Raw genomic sequence first — 14,722 nt, forward strand, 5'->3', positions numbered from 1 at the left:
TTCAACTCCTTCCCCCATTGATTAAAACCAACAAATCAGAAAGTACAATCTGTTATACCGACCAGACAAAAACCATTTAAAAGTGAACAAGTGGGAGATGGTTCAATCAACAAAGCAGCAACTACCATAAAACCAGTGTCACAAAGAGCCTCTATTTGTATCGCATTTACCCACATTTCAAACCAGCATATCCGTCAGCTCGCCGTGGGGAGGGGGAGAGCTAGTTCCTGGTAAGAGGACAGGAACTAGGATCCCCCCCAACTGGGAGGGGGGGTGTGGAGAGGGAAAGGGGGAGATCCGAGGAGGGCCTTGAGTCTTCCTGTCGCATTTTACATTTGAAATCCTCCGAGCGCCCCAAGGGTTAACAATACTATTGCTCATGGATGAGCGAGACTCCATATTTTTCTTCTTCTACTAAGGGCGCTGAAGGTATTTTTAAATTTGCCCTTCCTCTGCTGTAACCACTACAACATTCCGCAGTGAACGGCTAGGACTTTCTGAATGACAACTTATTTTAGTTTCCATGTGGGATTTATTGTAGTTTGGCAAATGAGAGTTTGTTTTCTATGTTCACGGGGCACCTGCATCTATTTCTTCAACACCTGAAGGGAGGGGGGAAAAAAAACCCCTTCTGAGAATGGGAGATTGTTCTGTCAGATTCCTGGAGTTAGACTAATAGAGTAATCAGGGCTACATCACCAGCCAGCCAGGCACCAGTTACTTTCTGGGTTTGGTGAGATGAAGTACTCACAATTCATCCGCTTGTGTACGTGTGTGTTTCTTAGCTCCCCGCCGTTCACAAATCCTTTACAGTTTCTTCCTGCATCTGAATCTTTTTAACCCCCCCCCATCTCTCCTAAAGTGCTGACTCTTGCTGGCGTTACATTTCCACAGATCGCTCGGCAATTCCACCGCTCGTAATGAGTAAATCGACGTGCTTCTACAAAGGGGTAAGATGTGCTCTTGTTAAGGATGGTTCCTTATTATGGAGAGCACTTGTGAATTTTAGACACACAAGGCTCAAATATCAATTATGGGCAGGAGCCCAGGCTTAAAAAGGCAAAACTCATCAACACACGCAAAAGAACTTTCATTTATATAGTGGCTTTCGTGACTTCCCAAAGCATTTTACAGCCACTGGAGTGTAGTCAATGTTATAATGCAGCAGCCAATTTGCACACAGCAAGCTCCCACAAACAGCAATGTGATAACAACCACCTGTGAGAGCAGGCAGGGCCTCAGTTTAACATCTCATCTGAAAGATGGCACCACTGACAGTACAACACTCCCTTAGTACTGCAGTGGAATATCAGCCTGGTTTATGTGCTCAAGTCTCCTGGAACAGGACTTGAACGTACAACCTTCTATAACTAGAAGGTAAGAGAGCTATCCATTGAGCCACGGCTGACACCACAGCAAGGCACTGAAAGGCTGAAAGAGTCAAAGCTGGTAGCTGCTTTTCCCAGCAGGCTGTGAGACCTGAAGGTTTGTGGGCAGGCTTGTGTGTGTTTTTTTTTGTGTCAAGGTGCAGATTCAAACACTGTTATTGTTTTCATGCATGCCTGTGATTAAATGAGCTACAAGCGGAGGACAATGGAAATAATTTTGCAAAGAAATGCAGTCTGAAAACAAAAAAGTATCTGCCCTTTTCACTTCACCAGACAAGACTGAACAAATAAACCCAGATCCATTGCCAGGCTTCAGCGCAGTTGAATAGACAAACAGTAGTTAAGCTTGGGGGAAAAAAACCCCACACAGGCCATACGATCTAATCTCCTTTGACCGTTGTCCTCTGGTAGTGGGTGAAACGAGCACACACGTGGGAATAAGGGGTGGGAAAATAGCGACGGGTCTCTATGGGGGTCAGAGCGGAGAAACAGGTCCTATTGGTCCCATGAGAGAATGTGACAATTTAATCCTGTTTGGTAAACCCCCCCCCTCCCCGACTCCGACGTCTCTTTTCCTCTCTCAAGCATCCTCCGACATGCAGGGGTGTAGTTATTTACTGAGGCCAAGCCCTCTGGAATGTGAGCTATGCAGGTTTCTCAATAGCCAATTGTAGTAGCGCTCATGTCAGTAGTCCTGCAAGGTTGAGTGCATCTCCCTGCATCACAGAAGCAGGAGAAACTTATGTGTGTGTGTACGTGCATGCTAGTGTGTGTGTGTGCGCGCACTTGTGTGCATGTGTGTGTGCGCGCACTTGTGTGTATGTATGTGTGTGCTTATGTGCATGTGTGTGCGTGCGCATTTGTGTGTGCGCTTGTGTGTTGAAAGATTTTCATTGTGATTAAACAGGGTGAATTGTCTTGGAGGCTTAATCCTGTCTTCAGTGATGTGTGGGAATTCTTCCGCAATGTATACGTTTCTGTGTGTGTGTGTAATTTATACAATGTATGCAGCCCAGCGCAATGTCTTATCTCGCATACAAGGAGCATGGAATTTATTTTGCATATATAAAGGAGATAATATCTGGCATGGAACCATTACCTGCGAGCCAAAAGCAATTTAAAAGGGTTTTTTTGGTCACCATTTGTCTGCTTGCTGTATCCATGGCAACTACCTCACCTTGACTGTCCCTCAGCATTAGTAACTCACTGTTATGCATTAGCCTTGTGGAAGCAACGACAAAAAAATTGTGCACAACCTACAAATGTAAAGCCTAGTTTTGCACCAATTTAATGCGGTTTTTGCATTGTGCTGATACAGAATCTGTATTATAAATGCAATTTTTCTAGCAATTTGGACACAAATTGATTTATTGGATGTTATGTTCATGCCTTTGTCACCTCCAGACCTGACTATTTCAATGCTCTCCTGGTTGGCCTTCCATCCTCCACCCTCATTAAACCACAGCTCACCTAAAACTCAGCAGCGTGTATACTATCCTGCACAGCCCATCACTACTGTTCTCACTGATCTACATCTCAAATTTTAAATTCTCACAGGAACTGCTAGAAGAAAACCACCAAGATCCACCTAGTTTGTCTTCTACCATCATGGTAGTCACATGATATATCAGGATATACTCATCCTCATATTTAAATCCCTCCAAGGCCTCACCCTCCCTATCTCTGTAACCTCCTCCAGCAGTACACACCCCTGCAAACTGTAGGTTCTCTGACTCCGGCCTCTTGTGCATCCCCCCTCCTTTCGCCCCACCACTGATTACCATCCAACAAGCCCAGCCCTTCCACAGATCATGTACAATGTACCCTCTCATGGGCCCCGATATTAGCTGGGAGGTGGGATGGCAGTGGAGGGGGCGATTGGGCGCATGGCAAACCCGCATGAACCAAACTTACCGTTTCCGATGCGATCGCATGTTGATTGCTGATGATTAATGTCCTCTCCAGGTTTCGTGCCCGGCAGCCAGCCTGATTGACAGGCTGGCTGCCATCAGGAGCTGCAACGCGGGGAGGGGGGTGCAGGAAAGAGAGAGAGCCAGAGGTCATCTGGCGCCGGACTGGAAAACCGGGGGTGGGGGGGAGGAGGAGAGGGGATGATCCGGGGTGGGGAAGATCGGGATAGTGAAGAGGGGGACAGCGGAGCGGGAGACATCGGAGGCAGGTTTCAAAGGTAGGTGCATTTTGTGTTTTAATGTCATTGTGTGTTTTTTTATTTTATTTATTTAGTTTCTTGTTCCCTGATCCAGCCCTTCACACCTGGTTTCACCAGGCGTGAATCAGAAGTGGAATCGGGTAAGTTAAAAATCTTTTAAATCACTTACTCTGTCTCAGGTAAAGTGCCGTAAGTACCTCAACGTGGTACATTTGGCTCTTTACCTGTCATCCCGCCGGTTTCGTGTTGCCCGTGCGCACACAGGTGGGTCCCTGGGAAACTCGGAAGCCGGCAGGTTGGAGCCGGCTTCCGAACCCGAATGGGATTTGCGCGATTTTCGGAACCCCCCGCCCCCTCATTTGCCTCCTAAAATCACCCCCTAGGTCTCTACTGCACTCCTCCTAGGAGAAAATTCTACATAAATACTGCCTGATTCCCAAGGGAATTGAGCAACACTCCAGAGTATTTATCCATCCTCATATCTTTCCCATTCAACCCTGGCCTGCTGACCGCCTGACAATATTCCATCCCACCTCCCCACATCCTGAAACTTCCGTGGAATTGCGATCACTCCAGTAAAGAGCCGCCTTTAAATTGTCGCTGTTTCAGTTTGGATTATAGATGACTGATGTCCTGATCTATCTGTCAGTATCAGTAATTCTTTCCAGCCAGTAACTCCTTGATTAAGTGATTAATAGTCTCTTTTTCAACTAAAATATTCAAAAAAAATTGACAGAAATAAAGAGGATATTAATTCTACTGAGGGAAACTTTCAGATCGTAAGCTACAAGAATTAGGAGAGGATCTCTGTCCCAGCTATTTTCCACTCTGGACAGCAAAGTCTTTACTTAAATATTTTATTAGTATGTATAAATAAAATATTAATAAAAATATGATAAGGAATACTTCCACTAATGCAAAAGCAACTGAAAATCCTGAACCGTTTTCTATCTCCATCACATGATTACTGCCTAAATATGTACGGTCACTTCTGTAGATGTTACATAGTGGGTAATTTTAACATTGGACGTTAGTGTAAAATGGGCAATTTCGAATTAGCCATCCATTATACACCTCACTTGATTTTCCCTCCCATTGCCCAAAGTTAATATTATCCCCCATGGTTTTTGTCATTTCAAATACCAGTCAATTACAGTCAGGTATCACAGAATCATAGAATGATACAGCACAGAAGGAGGCCATTCGGCCCATTGTGTCTGTGCCGGCTCTTTGAAAGAGCTCTCCACTCCCCTTCTCTTTCCCCGTAGCCCTGCAAATTTTTCCCTTTCAAGTATTTAACCAATTCCCTTTGGGAAAAAATTCTTCTGAATCTGACCCTAATTGCCAATCACCCTCAGAGAGTGGCTGTTGTGGGTGGTGCAAAATGCCACATTGGTGCAAGAGCAGGTGCCCTTCTGGAGCTGAGGTATACTGTTGGGATTGCTTGGTGTTCTTGATGCTGACACAGAAATGGTTCTATTTTCCAGGAATTAACGTCCTTCACCTTGATGAGCTCAAATTTCACCCACCAAAAAGAAAAGGCTGTTTATCTTTTAAAAATGTCTGAAATTCATTTTTTTTAATGCTTTAAGTTGTGCTGTAAATGTCTTCATGTCTTCTTTCCAATACCTTTTTTGGAGATTTATTTATATCGTTTTGTAGTGTGCTGCAGGTTCCTGCAATTTATTATAATAATAACACTTGCATTTACACAACATCTTATCATGTAGAAACATCTTGAAGTGCTTCACACAATGAATTACTTTTGAAATGCAATGACTGCTCTGCAGACAAACACCTCATGGAGATCTCTTGAACACAGCAGTCAGTACAGGGGGACTAGTCCCCATGATGATAATCCTCTGAATTGCTTTTTAGGGGTCACCCCAAAAGTCCAAATGTCTAATGTTCTGATCTTTCGAGTCAATGGCTTGCCTAAGATCCAGCCAGCTCCATTTTAAGGCCAAAATCAATCAGTAAAACATATCATTAAGAAACTGTCCGGAATCACAAACCCTTAATCTTTACTTAATGCAATGCAAGCAGTACTGCCTCACTAAACTGGACATGAGTGAGTATACAACAAGGGATGATGAATGACAGGTGCCACAGACTGGGTGCACACCACCAATTCTTGGACACTTACTGGAACTTGAAAGGTGTTTTAAATGGTCAGTCTCCAAGAGCAGCCAAGGTTCAATGTATTGAGAATGGAAGTGCCCCGGCTGATATTTTGCCTCAAACCAATTTTGTTTTAAGGGGGTTTACCTGATAAAACAACAGGGATAAAAGTCTGCACATAACAATTAATTTGTTACAAAGGATGCTCTGTTATAAGCGATTTTGTTATATCTGTCCTCTACTGAATTGAATTCAATTACAGAAAAGCAAACAGCAGAGGTGGAATACCTTCCTATTTTAAAAAAGAAGCATCCCTAAAAGATGACATCCCATCCGATTCTCCCTCCCTCCCTCCCTTGTGGAGAAGCAACCAAAGTGGCTCTTTATTTTAGTTGGAATGCTGGTCTTTCCCGGATTCAGTTACTGTTACCTAACGCTTACATATAAACCTCCGGGTCTCATTCAGTGATGATGTATTCGCCTCGATTCCAGAAAATGCTGCAAAGGTTGTGTTGCTTCCCAGAAAGGACAGCTCAGAATTGCTCTTTTTTTTGTGTGTGTGCGTCTCTGCTGGCATTCGATCACAATCCCAGCTCTCTGTATTCTGTATTCCTCAGTGTGTATCAAGTGACATCAGGTACTCTGCTCTATGAGACTGCGAATAAAAATCTTACAGCTTGAGAGATTTACTTGCCGTAAGTAGATTTCAAAGCTGGAATGTGATGGCACCGCCCATCCCGAATTCCTTAAAAGAATTTGGGTCATGGTAACTTCAGATTTTTTTTTTGCCCACCGTCTGCTTTGCCTCTTGCTGGCTTCTGCACTTTGCATGAGCCAATGGGGGCTGGGTGGAGGCAGGGATGGTCTGTGGCTCCTGCTGACAGCAGTGCCTCTCTGTGATCAGACAGTCGGAGATTCCAGTGGGGGCAGCTTAAAGATGTCGAGCTTTGTCTACTATACGTGGAAGTCAAGTGGACAAAACGCACCCAAGCTGAGATGAGGGAGGCACGATTATACTTAGCGCTTCTATGTCCCCCCAACCAACATCACAAAACAGATTATCTGGTCATTATCACATTGCAGTTTGTGGGACCTTGCCGTGCGCAGATTGGCTGCCACGTTTCCTACATTACAGCAGTGACTATACTTCAAAAAGTATTTCATTGGCTGTAAAGCGCTTTGGGACGTCATGAGGTCATGAAAGGAGCTATATAAATGCAAGTTCTTTCTTTCTGTAGTTAGAGTCAGGGGAGAGTGTTATCTCTTCATTACTAAAACTAGCTACCTTTTCCAGACAGTTGAATCACAGACCGACCATCACTGGTTGGCAGCCCCAAGACCCGTGGCTGGCTGGCTATGAGTCAGGCACTTAACTACTGAAGATACTGAGATGCTTGAAATTTCTGTTCGGTGTGAAACACTGAAGGAAGGAGCACGACCAGTAACAAGTGGATCACTGCCAGCTCCCTGCTAGGCTAGTTTCTCTCTGAGTTTCTGTTAATGCACTTTTTCTCATTCTGGATCCCATATACAATCTCTTCTCTCTGTCCCATTTACACTCGCTCTTTTGTGATTAAATGAGTTGGGGTATAGAGTACGAGAGATTTATAGACTGCGTAAAATCGGGGCTTGGTCCGCACAAAAATAAATAATAAAGCCTGTGGTTTTTGAAAGGGCCACTTTAATTTTGCAGCTGGATTCCGGGAAATCAGTGCTTGAAATCCAAATTAGAACATTATCAAAATGAAAGTGGCTCAAGGGGAATTTAAACATCTTCAGCTGCTTGAACTTTGGGGTGCAATCCGAGGTAGATAATATACTTGGGAAGTAAGGGTATTAAGGGATACGGAGAAAGAGTGGGAAATTGGGATTGATAATGTAGAGCTGCTATGAAGAACAAAACTGTGGAGCAGGCTCAACGAGTCGAATGGCTTGCTCCTGTTACTATGGCCAGGAAATTCCTCGGATCAGGCCCGAAGAATTTCCCCAGCCTATGTTTTACACGGAAAACCCGTGCACTGTGCAATGGAGAATAATCAATTGATGGTATGGCAGAGAGAGAGAGAGAGCTGGAGGGCAATAATTCAACTCGGCGATTCCTATAATAAACCAGTGAACCGCTTGCAGTTTCTGAGATTGAAATGGTACCTTAAACTCCCTGCCACACCGTAATAATATGTTGTCTTGGTTTGATAACGGCTGCAGCAAGAATGCGTTTGTTCTGCACTCTGCCTCAAAGCAAATCTTGGGATGTAGTCATCGCTCCCTCCCATTTCCTCTGACACATTCCCTCTGTGATGTACTTGTGTGATGTTGCAAGCCATGATACCTGTACTTTCCTATTTTTTAATGTGCTGTCCCACTGCTACTGTGCCACTTATTTTACGAAACAAATTTTGCAATGCAATTTTATCCCTGACTACATTCCAAATTATGTTATTATTATTTATTTTACTGACTGGGGGGGCAAGTGGCTTTGTGGTGTGGTACTAACAACAACTTGCATTTATAAAGCGCCTTTAACACCGTAAAACGTCCCAAGGCGCTTCACAGGAGCGGTTATCAAACAAAATTTGACACCGCGCCACGTAAGATGTTAGGACAGGTGACTGAAAGTTTAGCCAAAGAGGTAGGTTTTAAGGAGCATCTTAAAGGAAGAGAGAGAAGTGGAGAGGTTTAGGGTGAGAATTTCAGAGCTTAGGGCCCCGGCAGCTGAAGGCACGGCCGCCAATTATGATGCGAAAGAAATTGGTGATGCGCAAGAGGCCAGAATTGGAGGAATGCAGAGATCTCAGAGGGTTGTAGGGCTGGAGGAGGTTATAGAGATAGGGAGGGGCGAGGGATTCGAAGGTCAAGAGAGAGCATAATTCGATCCTTAGTTTGTACCGACTTAGTTGATCTCAACTCTTGCAGCAGCAGGGACATTACAACAGACTCAGGGCTGTTGGGTGGGGAAAAAAGGTTTGATTTGATTTCAGCCTGGATTAATGCTCCTGATAACTGCCCAGTGACCCAGGGTTAGAAAGTGCGTGTGTGTAGATAGGACGAGGCTCATTTGTGATGCCTCCCACAACTGAACAGCCTGCCAATGGCCACAGGGCTGAGGTACAGGAGGACTGCTGACAGCTAGGGAAGTATATCCCGGCAAGTGTCGTGAGGGAGGGAGTAAATTAAAAAGGATTTATTATGCTCTCAAAATGGTGCTTCGTATCATCACATAGAACAATGCCTGGTATCAAAGGCAAGGCATAGTGAGTCCGTGTGTGCCCTGATCAGGTCACACCTGGACTATGGTATACAGTTTGGATCATCAAGCTGTAAGGGAGCCTCAAGGCCCAAAGAGGGTAAAGGAGAACAATGAGGTTGATCATAAACAGCTCTAAGGAATGATTTGATAAGCTAGGGCTGGTCAGCCTGAAAAAGAGACATCTCAGAGGGGATCTTATAGAGGTATCTTAAAGAAAGAAAATAAAGACTTGCATTTATATAGCATCTCTCATGACCTCAGAATATCCCAAAGCGCTTTACAGTCAATGGAGTACATTTGAAGTGAAGTCACTGTTGTAATGTAGGAAACGTGGCAGCCAATTTGCGCACAGGAAGGTCCCACAAACAGCATAAGAACATAAGAACATAAGAAATTGGAGCAGGAGTAGGCCAATCGGCCCCTCGAGCCTGCTCCGCCATTCAATAAGATCATGGCTGATCTGATCCCAACCACAAATCTAAAGAACACAAGAAGTCGGAGCAGGACCCGGCCACATAGCCCCTGGGCCCGCTCCGCCACCCACAGGGCATTGACCGATCCGAACTCAGCTTCATGTCCAGCAATGTGATAATGACCAGATAATCTGTTTTAGTGATGTTGGTTGAGGGATAAATATTGACCAGGACACTGGGAAGAACTCCCCTGCTCTTCTTCAAATAGTACCATGGGATCTTTTATGTCCACCTGAGAGGACAGTTGGGGCCTCGGTTTAACGTCTCATCCGAAAGGCAGCACCTCCCACAGTGTAGCGCTCCCTCAGTACTGCACTGAAGTACCAGCCTAGATTATGTGCTCCAGTCTCTGGAGTGGGACTTGACCCCACAACCTTATGACTCAGGATGGGTTGGAGAAAGAAAAAACCTGGACCAATACTTTTAGATACTGCAGGGCAGGAGGGCACAGGGTCAGGATTTGTGAAGGGCAAGTTTAGGACAAATGCCGAGGAGCATTTCTTTGCACAGAAAGTGAGCAGCAGTTGGAGTGGGTTGCCAGGAGGTTGTGGCTGAAGCCAGAACAATGGACTCATTTAAGAAACACCTAGATGCTGTAATGGGGAAGACATTTGGGTTGGTATCCTGGCTGGATGAGATAAAAAGGGCTGCACTAAGATCAAATGGGCTGCTGGGCTTTCTTCATCCAAACCTTTTTTGTGATTATACAACATATGACAGACACACACACACACACATGCAAAGGAAATATAGTATGTAGAATTATAGTCGTATCTCCAATTTACATTCCCATGTAGCGAGACTCTGTACAAGAAAGGAGCCTTACTGATATTACCATGTATTATACAGAAACATACCTTACACTACATATCATAGGTACATATATAACATACAGCACATGTTATAGAGCTCTATATGTAAGTTTCCTTCACTACTTGCTGCCTCAAAGCAGCCACCTGCCAGACGTGGATTTGAAAATGTACTGTAAATGTTGTTGTAAGAACCCAGTGAAAACAGACACATCATTCCAAAAATAACTTTTCATTTACCACTCGCATTCCTCAGATTCCTGCTTTCCCGTCTGAAACGAGGGAATGACCTACATTACTTGAATCAGTGCTGTCTGGCTTCAGCAATTTTGGGAGAGCTGTGTGTGTGTGTGTGTGTGTGTGTGTGTGTGTTTTCATGTGTGTATGTGAGTATGCGTGTGTGTATGTGTATGTGTCTGTGTGTATGTATCTGTGTGTGTGAATGTGTGTGTATGTCTGTGTGTATATGTGTGTATGTGTATATGTGTCTGTGTGCGTATATGTGTGTGTGTATGTGTGTGTATCTGTGTGTGAGCATGTGTATGTGTCTGTGTGTTCGTGTATGTGTCTGTGTGTGTGTGTGTGTGTGTCTGTGTGTGTGTGTGTGTGTGTGAAGTATTTCACAAAGCAAGCAATTCCTTCTCCTAGACACCAGAGGGCCAATTTTAACCACTACCCACCCCACCGGCTCCCCTCTCCTGACTAGAATGGGCGTGCGGTGGAGGGGGTTAAAATAGAGGTGGCATTCTTCCTTCCAGCCTGGAACCTTGTGCAATTGTATGTCCCGGGTTTCGAAAGCCACGGGGCCCTCGCTGCAAGCAGGCAAGTGTCATCAAAATGGAGGTCTGGGTCTGACTGTAATTCACACCCAGCGCCATTTTAACACACAGTTGCTGGCTCCACCAGCAACAGCCGGCGCCAAAGAGCAGCAGGCCCAGGAGAGGGGCCGAGACGGTAAGTCATTTAATTTCCTAAAGGTTTCCCTGTGGGGGCCTGAGGGAGTAGGGAGCAGCTCCTCCAGACCCCACAAGGAAACCATGGTCCTCTCCTACCCCAGGCTTCTCCCCCCCTTCCCCCACTGCATCCGGTCCTCCTCGACACAATTCCCTAACAGCCACGGACTGTTCCTGTGGGTCCTGGCGGCGGCTTCCCACTCCACGTCATTTCCCGGCGGGTTTGGGCGGGAATCGGACCGGGAGTACGGTGATGAGGCCTGGGAGTTAAAATGACCCCAGCATCACGTCGGCGAGTTGGGGTGAGAGGCAAGCCCCAGGTTATAATCGGGGTTCCGGAGATTGAAGAAGCTGATGAGCGGTTTTTTAAAAATCGCCACTGGCGACAATATGCTGCAGCAGAACTTCAATATCAAAATTGGCACCCCCCCACCCCCGCCACCTTACACCTTGGAGTTTGTACGGAAGCAGTAGCTCGAGGCTTTCGGTTTGACACTGATTCTGGAGAGCTGCGGGGGCGTGGGGTGGAGAACGAGGGCCTCCGAATGCCAATCTCCCGGCTTTCCTTTGCCGCCACGCCTCTAGGCTCTGACGGAAGGCCGATAAGAAGAGGGGGCTCTGTGTTTCGCACGGTCTCAGTCGGCCGCTCTGCCGACCTAAAGAAAGTTCGGGTCCCTGAAGGCGCTGAAGGTGCGGAGTCTGCGTCTCTTGTGCTGAAAGTGCACAGTGGGCAGCACGCGTTGGCACTGGAGGCTTACCCTCACAATAAAACGCTATGAGTCTGACTCAAAGCTGAAGTAGCTGTTGAAAAGCATTTTGGCTTCCAGGAATAATTATCATTAACAGCACTGGAGGAGTAGAATATTAATGCGCAACGCTATCAATTAGCATAAGCATCGGTGTCCTTTTATTGTCTCCCACTGAAATAGTTGTCCCTGAGCACGCAGACTACAATCTTTTTTACGCAGGCCGGTTTCTATAAGGACTTTTACTCATCGTGAATGAGTACGTTAAATGTTCAATTTTGAAAGGTCTCCTACCTTCGCACACAGGGCAGCATTCCCCGGGAATCTTCACTGGGTTCAGGCAGCTCTGACCGCACGCTGTAGCCACGCAGTGGGGCTCGCCGTTAATGCACTGGCAGAAAGTGCAGTCATCTTCACGCCAGCGGTCGCCATGCGCGCGGATCTGGCCGTTGGCATAACACCCGGCGGGATTGTGGATTGGGTAGATTGGATCTGTTGGAAAATACAGCGCCGTTAACAAACCGGGACGATGGTGTTGATAATTCTTGGGATAAACGCAAGAGACAAACAGAGAGGGACAGGCGCCATCAAAAGGGAGCGATGGGCACACAAGGCGGGGGACAGACACACGAGAGAAATAGGCATGCAGCATGAAAGAGATTCGCACAGGCGAGTGACAGATGGACACGCACACAGACATGGCAAGTGAAACGGACACGTGCGAGAGGGACTGACATGAGAAACATACAAATATATCTGTGAGACACACACGCACTTACACATCTAACACACAAACACAGTGGGTGAGCACAAGCTGCAGAAGACAGGCAGGCACGACAGATTGATACGGTATTCAATATTCCAAAAAGGAATGCCGCATTCATATGTTAATTTGCTGATTTAAACTTTCTTTTTGTCCTCCTCTTTGCTCAGATACCTCGACCTCCCTATAAAGAACCTCGGGACATTTCAGACCATGCAAAGCATTATGAAAGTGCCAAGATATTGTTTGCCTTCAGGGATACTAAACAACTCGAACTCAGACAGTGCTCCTGAACACCACGCTGACGGAGGTTCACTAGGATCATTGGCCTAGAGTAATATAGTACAGCACTGTCTCCAAGGACAGGTGCACCACCTTGTTTATAGTACAACCTTCAGAGATAGGTACATAGAATCATAGAACGGTTACAGCACGGAAGGAGGCCATTCGGCCCATCGAGTCCGCGCCGGCTCTGTGCAAGAGCAATCCAACTAGTCCCACTCCCCTGCCCTATCCCTGTAGCCCTGCAATTTTTTTCCTTTCAAGTACTTATTCAGTTCCCTTTTGAAGGCCATGATTGAATCTGCCTTCACCACCCCCTCGGGCAGTACATTCCAGATCCTAACCACTCGCTGTGTAAAAAAGTTTTCCCTCATGTCACCTTTGGTTCTTTTGCCAATCACCTTAAATATATATCCTCGGTTCTTGACCCTTCCGCCAATGGGAAAGGTTTCTCTCTATCTACTCTGTCTAGACCCTTCATGATTTTGAATATCTCCATCAAATCGCCTCGCAACCGTCTATGTTCCAAGGAGAACAACCACAACTTCTCCAGTCTATCCATGTAACTAAAGTCCCTCATCCCTGGAATCATTCTAGTAAATCTCTTCTGCACCATCTCTAAGGCCGTCACATCTTTCCTGAAGTGCGGTGCCCAGAACTGGACACAATACTCCAGTTGTGGCCAAACCAGTGTTTTATAAAGGTTCATCGTGACTTCCATACTTTTGTATTCTATGCTTCTATTTATAAAGCCCAGGATCCCGTATGCTATTTTAACCGCTTTCTCAACCTGCCCTGCCACCTTCAACGATTTGTGCACATATACCCCCAGATCTCTCTGTTCCTGTACCCCTTTTAGAGTTGTGTCCTCTAGTTTATATTGCTTCCCCTCATTCTTCCTACCAAAATCACCGCATTTTTCTGTGTTAAATTTCATCTGCCACGTGTCCGCCGCCCATGCCACCAGCCTGTCTATATGTTCTTGAAGTATATCGCTATCCTCTTCACTGTTTATTACCCTTTCAAGTTTTGTGTCATCTGCAAATTTTGAAATTGTGCCCTGTACACCCAAGTCCAAGTCATTAATATGTATCAAGCAGGGCCCAGCAGTGACTCCTGGGGAACACCACTGTACACCTTCCTCCAGTCCAAAAAACCGTTCATCACTACTCTCTGTTTCCTGTCACTTAGCCAATTCTGTATCCATGTTGCTACTGCCCTCTTTATTCCATGGGCCGCAATCTTGATGATAAGTCTACCGTGCGGCATTTTATCAAACGCCTTTTGAAAGTTCATATACACCACACCAACTGCATTGCCCTCATCTACCCTCTCTGTTACCTCATCAAAAAACTCTATCAGGTTAGTTAAACACGATTTGCCTTTAACAAATCCGTGCTGGCATTCCCTAATCAATCCACACTTGTCCAAGTGACTGTTAATTCTGTCCCAGATTATCGTTTCTAAAAGTTTCTCCACCACCGAGGTTAAACTGACTGGCCTGTAGTTGTTGGGTTTATCCTCACACTCTTTTTTGAACAAGGGTGTAACATTTGCAATTCTCCAGTTCTCTGGCACCACCCCCATATCTAAAGATGTTTGGAATATTATGGTCAGTACCTCCGCAATTTCCACGCTTACTTTCCTCAGCAACCTCGGATGCATCCCATCCGGATCGGGTGACTTATCTACTTTTAAGTACAGCTAGCCTTTCAAGTACCTCAATTTTTAGCCCATCCAGTATCTCAACCATATCTTCCTTTACTGAGA

At 45.7% G+C, this 14,722-nt stretch overlaps 1 protein-coding gene across 3 annotated transcripts in view; it reads right to left on the reverse strand.

The window, feature by feature from the left end:
- Positions 1–14,722, reverse strand: part of crim1 (cysteine rich transmembrane BMP regulator 1 (chordin-like)) — a 171,247-nt gene that overhangs the window by 41,955 nt on the left and 114,570 nt on the right. For all 3 annotated transcript variants that reach the window (XM_067988671.1, XM_067988670.1, XM_067988672.1), the window contains one exon: positions 12,202–12,399. In XM_067988671.1, the coding sequence (XP_067844772.1) occupies positions 12,202–12,399 (198 nt within the window). The remainder of the gene's footprint in view (positions 1–12,201; positions 12,400–14,722) is intronic.

The sequence above is a fragment of the Heptranchias perlo genome, chromosome 8, assembly GCF_035084215.1.
Source record: "Heptranchias perlo isolate sHepPer1 chromosome 8, sHepPer1.hap1, whole genome shotgun sequence".
In the NCBI taxonomy this organism is placed as follows: domain Eukaryota; kingdom Metazoa; phylum Chordata; class Chondrichthyes; order Hexanchiformes; family Hexanchidae; genus Heptranchias; species Heptranchias perlo.